The following is a 17581-nucleotide window of genomic DNA, read 5'->3' as shown; positions in this document are numbered from 1 at the left end:
CCTTTCTTTGATATAGCATTCAATGTGTTGATTCCATTCTACTTTGATGTGATAACTTCACCATAGTCAATATCTGTATTTTTGCTATTCCGATAATTTCATTTAAGTAAATTGATTATACTGATTCATTTGGGTATTTTCAGATAAGAGTTTCAGAACTACATGAATGGTCTTTAGTCATTGTATTATTGTTCTGATTATTGTTTATTTTGCTGTTATTTACAGTTTTACTCCTAATTCATAATGTACCTGGCATCTTATTAAACGGCAAAAACTAAGATGAATCCTGACTCATCTGTACTTTATGGATGGAGTTTGGCTGGCTGTTAAATTGCATTTGTACATGCAAGGAGAACAGTACACTGGGGGATACGGTGAATAAGCTATCACCGAATAAGATAAGTCCCAAAAAGTCAGTGTTCCTTTAATTATTGCAGGTTTGCATAATATTCAGAGTTTGTATTCAATTTGATGGATACTGAATCTGTTTTTGTGCAAGTGAGATGAGTAAATTCATGCTCACATTTAGTCTTAAACTACAATAACATGGGGACAGGAGAGGTGTCAGTCAATAAATGGGAAACACATTTAGTTTAAAACTAATCATGTTCACACAGCGCACACAATGCCTCTGCACCTCGTTCCCGAATTCTCTCAACATGGAGACAGGAGAGCTGTCAGTTATTAAATGTGAAATCAAAGTAACTTACGTTATTTATTTTAAAAGGTAACTCATATTTTGTTGTAAATTTAAAAGTAATGCGTTAGTTTACTAGTAAAAAAGTTATCTGATTATGAAACTCATGATGCATTACTCCCAATACTGTTTACAAACATGTAAATGATGAACACTACTAAAGAAGTTATTAGTTCTCTCTACTCAAGCATTTTTCAACAAGATAGAGAAATGACAACCATCAACCATAATTGAATTAATATTTTATGATAGACCATTTTGTTCATTTTGTTTGACCTGCAATCTAAAGGATTTGATTTTTTAAGCCACTAAGCTAAGGTTTTATTGTAAAAGCATTGTGGTCTTAAAACTGCATTTTGCAATGTCTACTCACATTTTGTCCAGTGCTGTCTGCCTGTTCCTCTACATCGCTGGGTTTGTACACTTTCAGCTTGATTTTCTGACTGTTAATAGTAATAATGTGTTCTTCCTGAAGGAGTACTGCATCTCGGACTTAAACACAAACAATCAGACTTAGTCAGATACATCACAACACTTTAAGACAAAGAATTCTTTGTTAACATACCACAAAAAAAAAAACAAAAAAAACACAGAGTTTTATGTCGTTACGTCCCAAAATAGCCTACATGTTCTAAAATGTATGACAATGAGTGACAACATGGATTTTGCTATTATTCTTATTCATTACAAAGTATGCAAATTTCAGGTTTAGCCTGTATTCATAACTTCTGACTTTTCTTTAAAAGGATGACAACGGTGGCTATAAGAGTAGTAATCGGAAGATTCACAGATTAGCCTAGGCTAATTCGTGAGAGTTTAATCGCACTTAATTTGTTAACATGTTATGCTTTTGTGTTTAGCACTTACTGTCAGATGATTTGAACAGAATCGTAGCAGAGTTGCTCTCGCCATTATATTGCACGACGCAGTCTCCTCCCTGAGATTTCTTCTTACTCTGAAAGTGAATATGAAGTTTATTTTTCACACTTTTAGCGTGTTCAGTTCCCCAGTCTCCCTCGACAGTGAGGGGATATTCGTCCATCGTGATCGTTCTGATCAACGAGGAAATGACTTGCGTGTCAGTGTTTATAATCACGCCCGCCTGCTTATGTTCACTTTCGTTTCTCCGTCAGTTTGCCGTGAAACCGAGAGCGCGTGACCTGTTTACAACACAGGAACGATAGTAGTGCGATTGTAAAATAAACGTTGACCTCATTGGCAGGGGCGGAGCCAGACGATGCAAACATTCGGGGCTTAGCCCAAACCTAGGGGGGTCCGGGGGCATACTCCCCCGGGAAGATTTTTTCCCCATTTACGTCAGCTAAATGCACTATTTTTCAGGCTGTTTGAGACAATAGAATGCCTAAAAATCTATACACTATCTGGGAAAATAAACACAGTGGGATCTGGTGGCGTGTAAAACTTATTATTAAATTTATTAAATTAGCAATACTCTGCTGCTACTATTTATTCATTATTACTGTTCACCATAACAATTCCTTTAATTACGTAAATACTAATACGTGTATTACATTATTACAGGCGCATCTCAAATTTTGAATATTGTGGAAAAGGTCATTGTGCTGCACCACCAGAACAAGAATGACAGATTAAATTCTCAGGAAACCTTTGCAGGTGTTTTGAGTTGATTAGCTGAGTAGCTGTCAGGGCGTATAAAAAAATCTTTGTTCTAAAATTCTAATACTACATTTTGAGATAGGCGTACTGGAGTTTTGATTTCCATGAGCTGTAAGCCCTTATCATCAAGATTAAAACAATAAAAGGCTTGAAATATTTTACTTTGTATGTAATGAATGTAGAATATATTGAAAAATTACTTTTTAAATTAAAGTATGGGGGAAAAAAAAACTTTTCCACGATATTGATGCATCTGTACTTGGAATTGTTGTCATCGGGAGGAGGAAATATACTTTCTCATGTCTTTCTAATCTTCTTTATCACTATATTATCAATTATCCCACTAATGTGCTGAGATTAGCTGTAAAACATGCCCTGAGATAACTTACCATTTGATACAAGATGTGTGTTTTGGTTTTACATCTTAACATTTATAAATAATATTCTGCTTAAATGTTGTAGTAGCCTAAGATGTAACAGATCACTCAGTGTGTTTCACACGACACGCCTGAAGCAGGGAAGGTCGGGTTGCGAAAACGCCGAAAAATCGAAGTCCATGTCGGTACTAGGCGGTCCAGTGGGGTGCGTGACTGTCGGCAATATACTGAGGTCGTAAATAGCTTGACGTACCTTGGGAGCTACAGCAGGTACAGCAGCAGCAGCAGGATTTGAAAAAATTGATTTCTACAGCAGCAGGATTTGAAAAACCTCCGCGATTCTGAAACAATTAATTATGTTAAACAATTAATTCATTATATTCGTTTGCTTTATATATCTTTATATTTGCTCTGCAAGATTTTTGTTTATAAATAATATTTTGAGTTCATTATTTGAGTGACGTCATGTGCGTCAGGTTTCTCGACAAGAAAGACTTCCGCATAGGATACACACCTGTTGCTCATAGAGCTGGTAAATCCCGCCCATCCGTAAAACCCCAAGTGGACCTCTAGGTTGAAAAATCGTCAATGCAAGTGAGTGTGAGAAAATAATTATTTCCTGGTCCCGTTTGACTTGTGCCATGAATGTGACCATATGTTGTCTGGGAATTTTTTATATAATTTTTCATGTTACGAGTTTGACAGTATGATTCTTTGGCTAGCAGTTGTGGAAAAGACATAACGAGAAAGACTACATGTCGCCTATGTGACGTCACCCCATAACACATTTTCCCTCCACTTGTCAAATCAGGGTTGATGAGGTCTTTCATGTACCATGATTTACTTCTTTGATGTTTTATTTTTTTATTTTTATTTTTTTTTCTCCTTTTTTCTTTTTTTTTCTTTTCCTTTTGGTGTTCTATGATTGTGCAAAATTGACTTCAACTGTTTAATATATGCATTTTGTGAAATGTTCTATATTTCTAAGAAATGTTTGCAATATTGTAAAACATCTCTTGAATAAAAAAAAAAAAAAAAAAACTTGTCAAATCAGGGTGCTAATGCTGCGATAATCTATGGAGACAGATCGAGATGCCTGTGTGTTTTGTACCCAAATGTCACCATTCAAACAAAATGGGCTGTTCTTTCTTCAGATTCCCATCTGATGTAATCGAAAGCAGCGAAGAGTTGTAGTCCACAAAGTGCTCTCACACAAAGTCTAACCATATCAAACTTCTATACCCGCTAAATTGTAGCATTCTTCACACGAAAAATTATATTAAAAATTCACAGACAACATATGTTCACATTCATGGCAAAATTCAAACGGGACCAGAAAATAATTATTTTCTCACATTCACTTGCATTGACGATTTTTCAACCTAGAGGTCAAAGTGGGGTTAGCGGAAGGGGCGGGACTTACCAGCTCTATAACTTTGTAAGCTTCCTCACTCCTCGTTCTCAATTGAGAGAATTGTGATGTCCCTTAAGGATGCTGAATTCGATCAGTTTCCAGGTCACGGGCTGGAGGAGCGAGGAAACGAGGAAGCATTCATTTAAGTATTGAGAAACACCCATTTAATTATTTTGAGAAGCAATTGGTTCAATTGATATCACTGAATCGAACTGTATGAGAGAACCTGTTCGCAGAAATTAATCATAGGCTATGCCTACTTTTTATACAAATATACAGAATATATACAAATATACGTGGTACAAGACGTAGCTCTCAAAAAATCAAGTTTACACGTTGTGATTACAAGTTTTACAACCATGTGAAGGCTTTTTACATTTCAGAATCATTATGGTAATTACGACATGGCATGAACGCCCCAATAGAGAGCCTAAGTCCCTCCCCTCCGCTTCCGGCTCATGGGACCTTACTTCGGAAAAAATATGTATTGTAGTCAATGGCGAGAGACAACTTATCTTTTTATTCCGTCTGAACTCTGCCCTGAATTACACATAATGTTTGTCAATTTAAAAGATAATTATGAAAGTCAAGAAAGTCGCAGTTTGTCATAAAACAGAAGAGTAACATTTAGTTTTATGTGAAAATCGCTCAATGAACTACATCTCTCGTCTCACACTATGTACGTCACAAGATCCGTTGCTCGTATGTGTGCAGTCTGGTACAAAACACTCAGGCATGACGGCGTAACGTTATGATTATAACGTAAGACTATCAAAAAAATGACAGACGTTAGCTTCAGTAAAGTTAGCTTCATTCATTGAGAGAAAAGGTATCACAAAGGTATCAGGACGTCACACGTGCGCCTTTTGGGTTTGTAGTCTCTGTAATTACGTATTTTCACAGTCTTGTACCTCAACAGTTTTACATCAAACTGCGACTTTCTTGACTTTAAAATGTATCTTTTAAATTGACAAAAATCATATGTGTAATTCAGGGCACAATTCAAACGAGATCAAAATATTTGTTGTCCCGCGCCATTGACTACCATACAATATTTTTCCGAAGTAAGGTCCCATCAGAGAATGTCTAATAAGGCGAGAAGTTTCACTCTCAGTACACTTCCGGCTTCTAAACTGGTTGCAGTTCCACTCTTGATTCCATATGAGGGCGCTCACAGGACGAGTGCAGAATGAATGGAGGTCTATGGCGCTATACCAACCAAAATCCACTTTTCTCAGGATATCATTTTTTGTCTAGTAATTTGAATGTTGTATTCGAAAGGAGATGCAAAGAAATTACACATTACACAGCTGGGTGTTAGATTTTTTAGAGTCACTTATTTGCTTAAAAAAATGTTTTAAAGTGTCAATGACGTCATATACATCGTACGACCAGAGATACTGCTACGGCAATCCTTCAGTCACTTTGGTGCTTTCGCGCTCTGCACTTTCTTTTCTCTCCAGGCATCGACAACACAGCTGACACAGGGAAATACACGTGCTTGACGAGTTTTTGTTTTGTTTGTTTCTGGTCCCGCTTCGGATGCATCGATGCCATCAAGCGGTATCTCTGGTCGTAATCAGTCCTTCACTGACCAATCAGCGTTCATTAGGAGAATGCTAGCGTGTTATGGGCAACAACAACTCAACCTGTAAGAAATCGAAAGGACACAAGTACTCGTTCATTCAACTTTCGACCTATAACCCATGTTGAACTTGCAAAACCTACACTCAAATCTGAGATTTCTCAACGGCAATCGGATGAAAGAGACACATTTAGCCGTCTAGCCCCATAGACTCCCATTCATTTTGCACTCATGGCGATCGCCCCCAGTGGAACTCTGGTGGAACTACAACCAAAATGCGGTACAATACGACTTAATAGGGAGTGGGCAGGCTCTCCGTAGACGGGCTCTGGGTCCCATGGTGGTCAACCGGAAGGGGAGGGACTTAGGCTCTCTATAGTGAGCAACGATGTTCCATGGTTTTTGTGGTGCATTGTGGGATTTTCCAGGGAGCAAACGTTCCAGTGCTCTTGACGGATTTTGCGATTGAGACCGCCCTTAAAGGGGTGGTAAAATGCCCCTTTTCACAAGATGTAAAATAAGTCTCTGATGTCCCCAGAGTGTGTATGTGAAGTTTTAGTTCAAAATACCCCACATATTTCACGAGTTCACACTTACAAATAAGTCGAATTGGTAAATTGGTAAAATGTATCTGAGAGAAAATGGATTTCACATTAAGTGATCTAATTTTCAGCAGTAAGAAAAAAGGTGTTTTAAAGGTGTTTTTTGTTGTTGTTTTTTTTTTGCAGAACATCACAGTCATGATATGACTGTGATGTTATATTGTAGGTATGTTATATAACTACTATTCTGTAGTTAGAACAGTAAGGCCTGTAGTTAGGGAGTACATGCTATTTAAGGAAAATAAAATTATATTTTCAGAATGACAGTATTTTTTTTCAAACTTAGTCTGTGGGGAAAAACGCCCCCAGGGGGGCATCGCTTCTCACTATCATAATTACTGTAGTTACCATGTTCTGAACAACACATCCTTTGTTTTTCCATCAAATTTAATCTAACTAGGTGGTTGGATAAAAATATTTGGACTTATATTTAAAAATTACCTGGAGTTAGCATTAGCTAACATTATTTTTCAAATAGGCTGATTTTTAGCATGGTTCATAAATAAATGTTCATATTTATCCACTGTCATTTTGGCTTGTCTTTTTAATTTTAAGATGGTTTAGCTTTAAATGGATGAAGCAAATTGCTTTGTCAGAGTGGGAGCATTTTACCCCTCTTGGGGCAAAATGTCCCTTGGTACAAATGTATTTTTTTGTTAAAAATCTAACATTAAAACTCTGGACATTTTTCATACTTGGTTTATAATTTATTTCATTGTCACTGAAAACTATAGGATAACCACAGATTTTACTTTTATTTCACAGAACAAAATCACAGTGCTTAAGGGGGAACATTTATCTACCCTATGATAATATGAAAAAGACATACAGTACTGTGCAAAAGTCTTAGGCATGTTAATCTTGCCTGTTGTTGATTAATAAGGTAAATTCCAACAACTGAAACTAACCCTAGTATGCTATGTCGAACGCAGCAACTTGGACAGGTTAATACGGAGACCCTAAAAGGGACATGGTGATGGAAAAATATATATTTATATTATAATAAGATAATAAGTCAAGATGTTCTCATTGTGGTATATGAACCAGACATGTGACATTACCTTTTGTTCTTACTTTGATTTAATTTTATCTTTTTTGAAGGTCATCTTTTTATTTTATAGTAAATAAATTTGTGCAAGATTACACAGAAAAAATATTAAAACATCCACAGAATATCTGATTTATTCTACAGGATGTAGTAAAAAATTAAAAATCCACCAATCATAATTTAAGTCCTTTGTTATATTTATTGTTACATAATGATATATCTAATTTTAATCAATGTGCCCCTTTAATCCACATAAACATAATCCCCATATATATGTTCAGCAAAAACTGTTTTTTTTGTTAGGTAATACTTCAATATATGACAACAAATAACTACTGATTAGGATAAGTAAATATTAGAAGGAAACCATAACATTAAACAGCTAAGTTTCATAAAAAAATAAATAAAAAAAAACAGTTCAAGCTAAAATGGACAGTCTAAATGTCTTGGGATTTGGACAAAAACTTTCTCGGGATAAATTACTGTTGTCTCAGTTTTTGTGATTTATGAGCATGATGCTAGTCTAGTCTACATTGCCAGTAAAAATTACACGTACCACTGTATTCAGATACACCAAATCAGATGTAAAACAGCAGTAAAAACAGACACTAAGATCTAATAATCATTACTGGAAGGTGATTAGGTATTCTGGGTAAGCCTGAACATCATTGAAGATCACAAACATGGTTGGGTTATTTATGCTGTCAGTCACACTGTTATAAAGATCCGCACTATTGGTGCTCTTCGCAGGGGGAACAGGAAGGCCTTGTTTTCCCTGAGTGAAATCACCGACAAGCACCCTGGCGAGGTACATGCGTTTATGTCCGTTGACATCAGGATTTGAGTAGTTTTGGGCTGAGTAACTCGGGTCCACAGCAAAATATGTACCATTCCCATACAAGGCTCCTAAAAACAGAACAATAGAAATAGACCGTTGACACATATGGATACAAGTGCAAATAAAGTTTGTGCTAAATTTTACTGATACCATGTGCCCCAGCAAAGCTGCGATTGAAGCCTTGATTGTTGATCTGATCTGTTTTATCAGGGCCAGTGCCGTGGAAGAGACGCTGTTCATTGTTTGTATGCATGTTTTTGTCTTCCAGCTCCTCCTTTTTGATCATGAAGTTTCTCCAAAGTGCGCTGTTCTGGATTCGTTCAATCTAAAGACAAAAATAAATATTAGTATTACACTATAGTACTAAAATGCACAACCAGAACCTTTCAAAACTAATAAACAGGAGACGTCTCTTTCCCCTTCATCTAGTCTTACTTCAATGATGTTAGAGGTTAGACCGGTTCTTCTGAACTCTTTCTCCACTTCTGCATATTCGTTTGAGTCTGCTTTGAGTTTTACAAGAACAACCGACTTTCCTTTCATGTCCTTCCAGTGTGAAGGCAAAGGGCTTTGAGCTGCAGCTGCATCTATGGGCAAGAACAAAAACATGAATAACTAATCTTTGTACATGATGGCCTTATAATCATTGTCTAAATTATGAAAATAATCTTACTGTACCTTGCAGTTCTACTCTGTTCAGTTCTATCCTCATTCTCCCTCTTGTGGCCATTTTTCGATCTAAATCAGCCTCATATTCATCATTATTAATCTTGATTCTCACTGAAGGCTGTCTCTTCTGATAGGCCTGTTCCAGGTCATAATTAGTCAGCATATCAAATTTTGTGACGCCACGCCCATTCTCCTGATATTGCCACTTGACTACACTGCTGATCATAAATGCCTCACGTCTTCGGTTTTCATTCCTTTCCACCTTGCGGATCATGTCCCGAATACGACTCTCTGCACTGTGAACGTCTCTTGTCAGTCCCTCCAATGTGACGACAGAGTCTTGGCCTTTCTTCTCAAGTTGGACACTGACTGTGAACTCCCTCTGCATGCTGTTCAGTATTTCTACATCCTCCTTTGTGAAATGAGCAATGGCTGGATCACGGATTGGGATGGTCAAATGCTCCCGTACTATGAAGCTGTTGATCATGTCCTTGGCTTCCCGCAGGTCCTCTGGTGTCTCTCCACACAGCTGGAACACAGCTGGCTCAATTTCCTCACCCACCATCACAAACTCTTCATTTGAGGGAGATTCTGAACTTTCCACCCCAAAAAAGAATGAAAAACCCTCTTTTTTTTTTTTTCAAGGTCCATATTTATTGGAAAGAAACAGAGGAATTAATTACTGCGTTTAAGAAAAACAAGAATGGATAGGATTAGCATTATTTTTATTGTTCACTGACCTTTAATTTTGGTAAGCAGACCTTTATCCTCCTCTACTTTCTCACCAGATCTTCTGACCATGCTTTGGTGGAAGTCTCCCAACATGTTCGTCTGGAATATGAGAAACTTCACAAACTTTACATGCACTGGTTTCTTTTTCTTCACAAAATCAACAACTGCATCAACCATTGCATCTGAAACATCAGCTGGTTTTGCACCTCCCTGACCTAAAGGGTTAGAGACAAAAATCGAAAAGGATAGTAAATAATTCACACATAATTTCAGTATAAAAAGTTTGAAATAAATTTACAAAAAGTAATATATATATATATTACTTTTTATATTACTGGTAAAGCATCTTACCAGTGCCAAGAGCTGGGAAGGCAACAGAAGTAATTTGGCGTGATTCGCACAACTTCAGAACAGACAAAACAATGTCCTTAATTTCAGATGGACTATTGCGTCCAGTAATATGGATGATGTTTCCACATGGCAGGCGCCCGCCTGAGGTCACAATCTCTGTTTGCTGCAAGTTTGATGATCCCACTATTGAAAAAAACAGGTTTACCAATTGTCTCTAAAGTTCATTAGATCACTTTTGAAGTATTCAAAAAGGTAATGTCCATCAACAAGAAATAATAATAGATAAAAAAAGAATACAAACCAATCTGTAAACATTCTTGTTCCACTTGAAATCCAGCAGCATCTAAAATGGCCTTGGATACTCCTGGATAACAAAAATAAATAAATAAATGACAGTTACATATTACATTATAATTCTCTTCAAATGTGAAATAAATTATAAATGAAACAGAGATTCATTCAAATAAGCATAAGCAAGACAGTGTGTGAAGTTGGATTAACCTGTTTTCAGAGAAAATGTTGGATTTGAGGAGTTGACAATTGCATCAGTTTTTTCTTTAGTTATATCTCCTGATGAAACCTCCAGAGTCACTCGACCCAGCTGCATAGTGTGCACCCCAAGAGAGGGAGAGGAGACTTTGCCAACAATCTCTAAAGAAAAACATAAAGATGTACAGTGTATATGGAAAATCTCTTTTGTCACTATCCTAAATATATCCTGTGGCATTTGGATATATTTTTTATCAGAATATATATTTTAATAAAATGTACTCAAAAAAATAAGTGGGATGGACATCAGACAAGAAAGTTACCAGAGGTCTGAGCTGACTTGCCAGAAGTATTTATTTTAGGCACTGAATGTTGATGTGCTCCTTTTGTGATGGGACCCTGGATCCCATTTCTAAAGATGCTGGTAAAGCACTAATAGATAAAACACAGAAATATACAAGACAACATTAACATGAGCAACTATGGTAAATTATTTAAATAATTTATAGTTAAAAATAAATAAAAAGCACATATTGATCATACTTTATGTGATGGGAAAAACCTTGACTTTTTGTTTTTATGGTTCTTGAATCTACTTTTCCTTCACTCACCCGAATGCTCTCTTCATCAGAAGGGTGCACGATCACAGTTACCTCTCGGAGATTTGTACAGTTAAATTCCTGGAATTCTGTCAGCATGATTCTGGCCACCAGATCTTTAGGAAAGCCAAGATTCCCAGTGCCGATAGCTGGGAAGACGACTGAAGCCATTCTCCAGGAATCTGCTTTTTTCAGGCAATCTCTAATGATCTGAACGAGTACCTTTTAAAATGTAAATAAATATATATATTATTATGTTTAAATAAGTACCATCATAATTAAGGGAAAGACCCCCTGACATGACTGTAAAGCACTTTGGGTGTTCAGTAGTACATTGCGCTATAGAAATACCTCATTCATTCATTCATTCATCTAAATAAAGAAATGGAACCTACATATGAGGCACATCATTTAATCAGCTAGCAGTAACACAGTTAATGACAATTTTGATAAATTTAGATTAGAAAATTGTTACTCACCATATCGGAGCCTTGTTTCCAAAATGGACAAACTACATGGTAGACTTTTTGACATTTTAGTTTATAACCATCTGTGATGACCATATCACCATAACTGATTTTGCGAGCAGCTGCATTGATTTCTGACTGGATCTGATGGCCAGCAGTCTGAAGGAGTGCTTTGGAAACGGCACCTTTACTGAGGTCCGAGTCCTCCGACATAGTGTTTACAATGATATCAGCCTGCAGGAAAAAAAAAAAAAAGAAGGAGATACTACTTTTGGAGGAAATGGTCACCATTACCATAAAACCAATATAAAATACCTCACTTTGATCTGACCCGTATGCTGGTAAAAAACAAAACACTGCATAACATGTTTTTTTGTTTTGTTTTCAGAGAATGTATCATTGAAAGGTTTTGATTGATTTTTAGGTGAACTATCCTTTTAATTAGATTTTATTTTAATGCACTTCACAAGTATAATTCTAAAAGTATATCCTTATGCAGTGTTGTGTTTTTTTCTTTCTTTCTTTCTTGTTTTAAAGGAGTCATAACCTGCAATTTTCACTTTTCCACGAGAATCAATGTATGTTATGATCGACTAACGATTATACACTGGCCGGGAAGCCGATATTTAAAAGTGAAGCGTTTGTTTACCTCAGGGTAAATAAACCAGCGCGCGTGCACGCGCACTCAAATACGAGATTTTGATTTCAGCTCCCTCTTGACGTCATGAGGTAGTAGGATATACCATATATGGACACCGCAGCAGGAAGCCCCCCTTCCCCTCTCCCCCTCATATTCAGTTCAGTCGAGAAAGATGGAGAAACCGAGTGCACACCGGACTTGCTCTGTGGTTGATTGCCATAAAAAACATGTAAATGTGTTTTATCTCCCAAAATCGGACGAAACTATCAGGGACCAGTGGATGAAATTCATTTTTAATGACGCTGTCCCAACAACCCTTTCAACTGGCGTGCAGAGCCATATAGAGCGTCCACGACAGCCAAAACATCGCATTGATCTCGCGAGACAATAATGCCTTCAGAAATAAGGGTAAGGGTAAAAGCCACTGACCTCCTCAATGAACTAAATATTTTTTTTGCGAGGTTTGAGGCACTAAACAGCACTCGTGCAGAGAAAGCAGTTCCCCATCAGCAAGAAAAGACACTTTGCCTGGACATAGCTGATGTGCGGAAGTCTCTGAGGAGGGTAAACACCCGGAAGGCCCCAGGCCCTGATAACATACAGGGGCGAGTGCTCAAGGACTGTGCAGACCAGCTGGCTTGTGTTCTGACGGATATTTTTAACACCTCGCTAGACCAAGCCACAGTGCCATCGTGCCTAAAGACCGCCACCATTATCCCAGTGCCTAAAAAATCTCGGATCACCTCTCTAAATGACTACCGGCCCATCGCACTGACTTCCATCATAATGAAGTGCTTTGAAAGGCTGGTCAAAGACTACATCATCTCCAGACTCCCTCCCACGCTTGACCCCTTTCAGTTTGCCTACCGGCCAAATCGCTCCACTGAGGATGCCATCTCCTCCGCTCTACACTTGAGCCTCGCACATCTGGAGGAGAAGAACACGCATGTTAGGCTGTTGTTCCTGGACTTCAGTTCAGCTTTTAATTCCATCATCCCTCAACACCTGGTAGACAAACTGGAACCTCTGGGCTTCAGCACCCCCTTGCGGAACTGGCTGCTTGATTTCCTCACTGATAGACCTCAGTCAGTGCGGGTTGGACAGAATACCTCCAGCGTCATCACCCTCAGTACAGGCTCCCCTCAGGGCTGTGTCCTGAGTCCTCTGTTGTTCACTCTAATGACACATGATTGCGTCCCTAGGCACGCCACTAATCACATTGTGAAATTTGCGGATGACACAACAGTGGTAGGCCTCATCAGGGATGACAAGGACCTGGCCTACAGAGAGGAGGTGGAGCAGTTGGTGGGCTGGTGCAGAGACAACAGCCTGATCCTGAATGTCGACAAGACCAAAGAACTCATTGTCGACTTCAGGAAGAACCAGCCCAGCCATGCTCCACTACTCATCAACAACATAACCGTGGAGGTGGTCAGCAGTACAAAGTTTCTGGGGGTGCTTATCACACACGATTTTACCTGGTCTGTAAACACTGCATCACTGGTGAAGAGGGCACAGCAGCGGATGTACTTCCTACGGAGGATGAGAAGAGCTCATCTGCCCCCACCTATCCTCACCACATTTTACAGAAGCACCATAGAGAGCATCTTGACCAGCTGTATCTCAGTGTGGTGTGGAGGCTGTAGTGCCTCTGACTGGAAGGATGTGAGAAGAGTGGTGAGGACAGCAGAGAGAATCATCGGCACTTCTCTCCCCTCCATTCAGGACATTGCAGAGAACCGCTGTGCATCTCGGGCCAGAAAAATCTGCAGCGACTCCTCTCACCCCCATTATGGTCTGTTTACTCTGCTGGCCTCCGGAAAGAGGTTCCGCAGCATGCGGTGTAGGACCACCAGGTTCTATAACAGCTTTTTTCCCCAAGCCATCAGACTGTTGAACACTTAAAAAATAATACTTAGTGCTGCTGGTCTTACACTAGACTGCTGTCATACATCTATTTAGATATTTGTATATTTAATATTTAATCCATTCTGCTATTTGTATATTTATTTATATTTTGCTTACAGAATTTTTTTGCATAAACATTTGCATTGTACTGAAACTGTAAAAACTGTGGCCTATGCAAACGAAATTTCGTTCTGTACACACTTGTTGTATACTGAATGACAATAAAGTCTGTCAAGTCAAGTCAAGTCAAAAGTCAAAAGTAGGTCTGTGTTTATTTTTTTTCCACTTTTCTTTTTTAGAAGGGCCTGAAAGACTATAATACAGCAGTAGGTATCCAATGTAATACTAGGTTATGACTCCTTTAAGGATTTTTTGATATTTTTGCTGGAAAACAAGTGAAAAAAAAACCTCAATATTTACACTTACATGTGCATCCTGGATGTTTCCTTTGCTCAGAAAGATTTTTAGGCCCTCTTTTGTAGTTTTGGTCTCAAGAACACTCAACCTATCAAAATGATCAGATCTGCCACCAGAGCCTGGGTGTGCCTGTCTGTCAAAGTATCTATTACCCCGGCCTTTGGGACCTTCAAACTCACGGTTTCTTTGGTCATAGTTTCCACGACCACGGCCACGACCACGACCACGATAGCCTTGTCCATAGTTACTATACCCATGAGGTTTGTTTTGCTGAGGGAAAGTCATTTTGGGGTTATAAGCAGCAAACTCCTTTCTGACAGCTTCAGCCATGGCTTTTACATTGCTGCCATTATTGTCAACCAAGTGAATCTTAGTTAATGTGCTACTGGAGCCTCTCTGGTAATGATCTTCAATGTACTCACACACTTCCTTGGCGATTGATTCAGTGCAAAGTTCAAGAGGACAACCAAATATCCCTGAACTAATAACTGGAATTGCAATGGAGGAGCAGTTTTTGCTCGATGCCTGCTTCAAGCTTTCCCTCACAGCACGTCTCAGGCGTTGAACTGCTGTACGTCGGTCTGAATCGCTGAAGCGAGGTCCAACAGCGTGTACCACATATTTACAGGGAAGACGACCAGCTTCAGTGATGATGGCATCTCCAGGCTTCAGACGCCCATTTACTTTTATGTAATGGTCAGAGTATTGCTGTAGACATGGTCCGGCAGCTTGTAGAAGTGCGAAAGCTACACCACCACTGTGCATCAGATCTTCATTAGCAGCATTGACCACAGCATCAACACTGAGCTTGCAAATGTCTGCCATCCTGACAGTAACAGTTATTCCACCTGGTGTTTGAACTTCACAAGAGACCTGGCCAAAATCTTCAAAACTGCGCTCAGTAAATTCATCCTCTTCTTGTTGCAGCATGTTATCTTCCTGGAACACCACCACAAATCTTTTATCCTTCAACAGCATTGAGAGCATCATTTTACCCTGTTCCTTGAAGTACTTTTTTGCTCCTGCTTTTTTAATGATGAGTGTGTCAGTGTAGAGAGCATCTGCCAACCTTTTAAAGAAAGTCATAACTGGCTGGACAAATATACGCTCTCCAGACAGTTTGATCCAGGGTCTCTTTGAATCAAAATTCACTTTCATCTTATCAGACTTCATAAAATGCTGCCAGTCTTGTGATTTTCTGTCTTTTATGAATTCAACTGCTGCATGTGATTTGAGACGAACAGTTTCTTCAATTCTACTGTGTTTTTCGATGAAACGTCCCAAGTTCTCACTGACCTCCATCACTGGTTCTCTGAATCCAGTCACTATTATTTTGCCTCTCTGTGAATGATTAATAAACACAGATCTCTTTTTGGAAGTATTGAACATTTCTTGCAATTGTTTTTTGAGATCCTGCCACTCTGGCATTTGAAGGACACCCTGATCTTCTATAATAAGGTCTTTGGATGTAAGAACCATATTCAACCTCTTCTCTGCCTCAACAAGTGCTTTTTCTGTGCTCCCAATCACAACAACATCTTCATTTTCGATTGTGTATACAGCAGTTATTTCATGAGATATAAAGAGATCTGTGGACATTTCATCACAGTTCACTGATCTCAGGAACTCCAGGACTGAACGGTCAATCTTTAAGGGCTTCTGTTTCATGTTTATTTTCTTCTCAAGGACCCAATTCTTGAAGGCAAGAATTTCTGAATGAATACCTGATAAATTTAGTCTGTTTATTTTTTTGTTGTAGTCAATGTGCAGGTGTGGAGGAACAGCACTTTTCAGGTCATCTTGTAAAAGCAGAGAGTACATGGCAGGAGAAATCTCCATATGGTCTGTCACACTGTTCTTCTCTCTCTCTATTTGATTTGTTGCTCTCTCTATAATTTTCTCCATGATGGGCTTCAGTCCAGTTATCTCATGGGTCATTCCCGCCAGTGTCAGGACACCTTTAGAGGCATCCATATATGTGAAAACCTTATCTTTCACCAATTCCTTTACATTACTCTCCACTTTAGACCACAAGGGGTGTGACACCGGCCACTCAGATGTTGTGTAGTTTGAGATTATTTTCTGGAAGGCATCACAGGCATTCTTACTCCAGCCATCAATGTGTCTTCTGGTAACTCCTTTCTGTTTCAGTAATGCTTGATCGGGTCTGAGTGAAGCTTCAGGTTTGTCCATGTTTATTTTGCAGAAATGTGAGCTCATCTGGTCTTTAATATTGGAAATCTCCCCTTTCTTGAGGAGGAACTTCCTGATGGCAGGATGTACACTGACAGTAATGGGTTCAGGCAGCTTCAAATGTGGTCTATTGCCACCATACAAGACTGTGTCCAGTGATTTAAAGTAGGGATATATCTTGACTGGAACTTCACAGATGTTATTCTCTTGCTTCAAGACTTTCTCTTTGGCTGTAAAGAATAAAAGTTGCAGGTACAATGAATAAATGCAATGATATTTTCAAAATGAGGTAAATAAATGTTACCAAATCTAGAACCATAACAACAAAGTCTACAAGCAATTGCACATGTATTCATAAATATACACTACTGTTCAAAAGTTTGGGGTCAGTAAGATTTTTAATGTTTTTAAAAGTAGTATCTTCTGCTCACCAAGGCTGCATTTATTTGATTAAAAATACAAACAAAAACAGTAATATTGTGAAATATTATTCCAATTTAAAACAGCTGTTTTCTATGTGAATATACAGTAAAGTGTAATTTAATTCTGTGATCAAAGCTGAATTTTCAGCATCATTACTCCAGTCTTCAGTGTCACATGATCCTTCAGAAATCATTCTAATATGATGATTAGATGCTCAAGAAACATTCATTATTATTATCAATGTTGAAAACAGTTGTGTACACATTTTTTTTAAATTCTTTGATGAATAGAAAATTCAAAAGAACAGAACTTATCTGAAATCTAAAGGGGGAAAGAAATAAAATAAATCAATACTTTTATTCATCAAGGATTAGTTAAACTGATCAAAAGTTACAGTAAAGACATTTATAATGTTAGAAAATATTCTATTTTAAATAAATGCTGTTCTTTTGAAATTTCTATTCATCAAAGAATTTTGAAAAAAAAAAGAATTG

At 38.2% G+C, this 17581-nt stretch overlaps 1 protein-coding gene across 1 annotated transcript in view; it reads right to left on the bottom strand.

The window, feature by feature from the left end:
• The window catches only part of LOC311284813 (uncharacterized protein), a 38259-nt gene that overhangs the window by 11081 nt on the left and 9597 nt on the right, over positions 1-17581 (bottom strand). Inside the window, exons 8-21 of the mRNA XM_084400025.1 lie at positions 14481-16894; positions 11519-11740; positions 11052-11261; positions 10764-10872; positions 10453-10602; positions 10253-10315; positions 9952-10134; positions 9609-9815; positions 8878-9495; positions 8635-8786; positions 8350-8524; positions 7991-8267; positions 1565-1821; positions 1071-1189 (exon numbers count right to left, since the gene is read on the bottom strand). Of these exons, the coding sequence (XP_084256151.1) occupies positions 1071-1189; positions 1565-1821; positions 7991-8267; positions 8350-8524; positions 8635-8786; positions 8878-9495; positions 9609-9815; positions 9952-10134; positions 10253-10315; positions 10453-10602; positions 10764-10872; positions 11052-11261; positions 11519-11740; positions 14481-16894 (5156 nt within the window). The remainder of the gene's footprint in view (positions 1-1070; positions 1190-1564; positions 1822-7990; positions 8268-8349; positions 8525-8634; positions 8787-8877; positions 9496-9608; positions 9816-9951; positions 10135-10252; positions 10316-10452; positions 10603-10763; positions 10873-11051; positions 11262-11518; positions 11741-14480; positions 16895-17581) is intronic.

Source organism: Rutilus rutilus (assembly GCF_951802725.1).
Source record: "Rutilus rutilus genome assembly, chromosome: 25".
NCBI classification, from domain to species: Eukaryota; Metazoa; Chordata; class Actinopteri; order Cypriniformes; family Leuciscidae; genus Rutilus; species Rutilus rutilus.
Note: the sequence above shows the minus strand (reverse complement) of the source record. Positions and strands in the feature narration are given on the sequence as shown.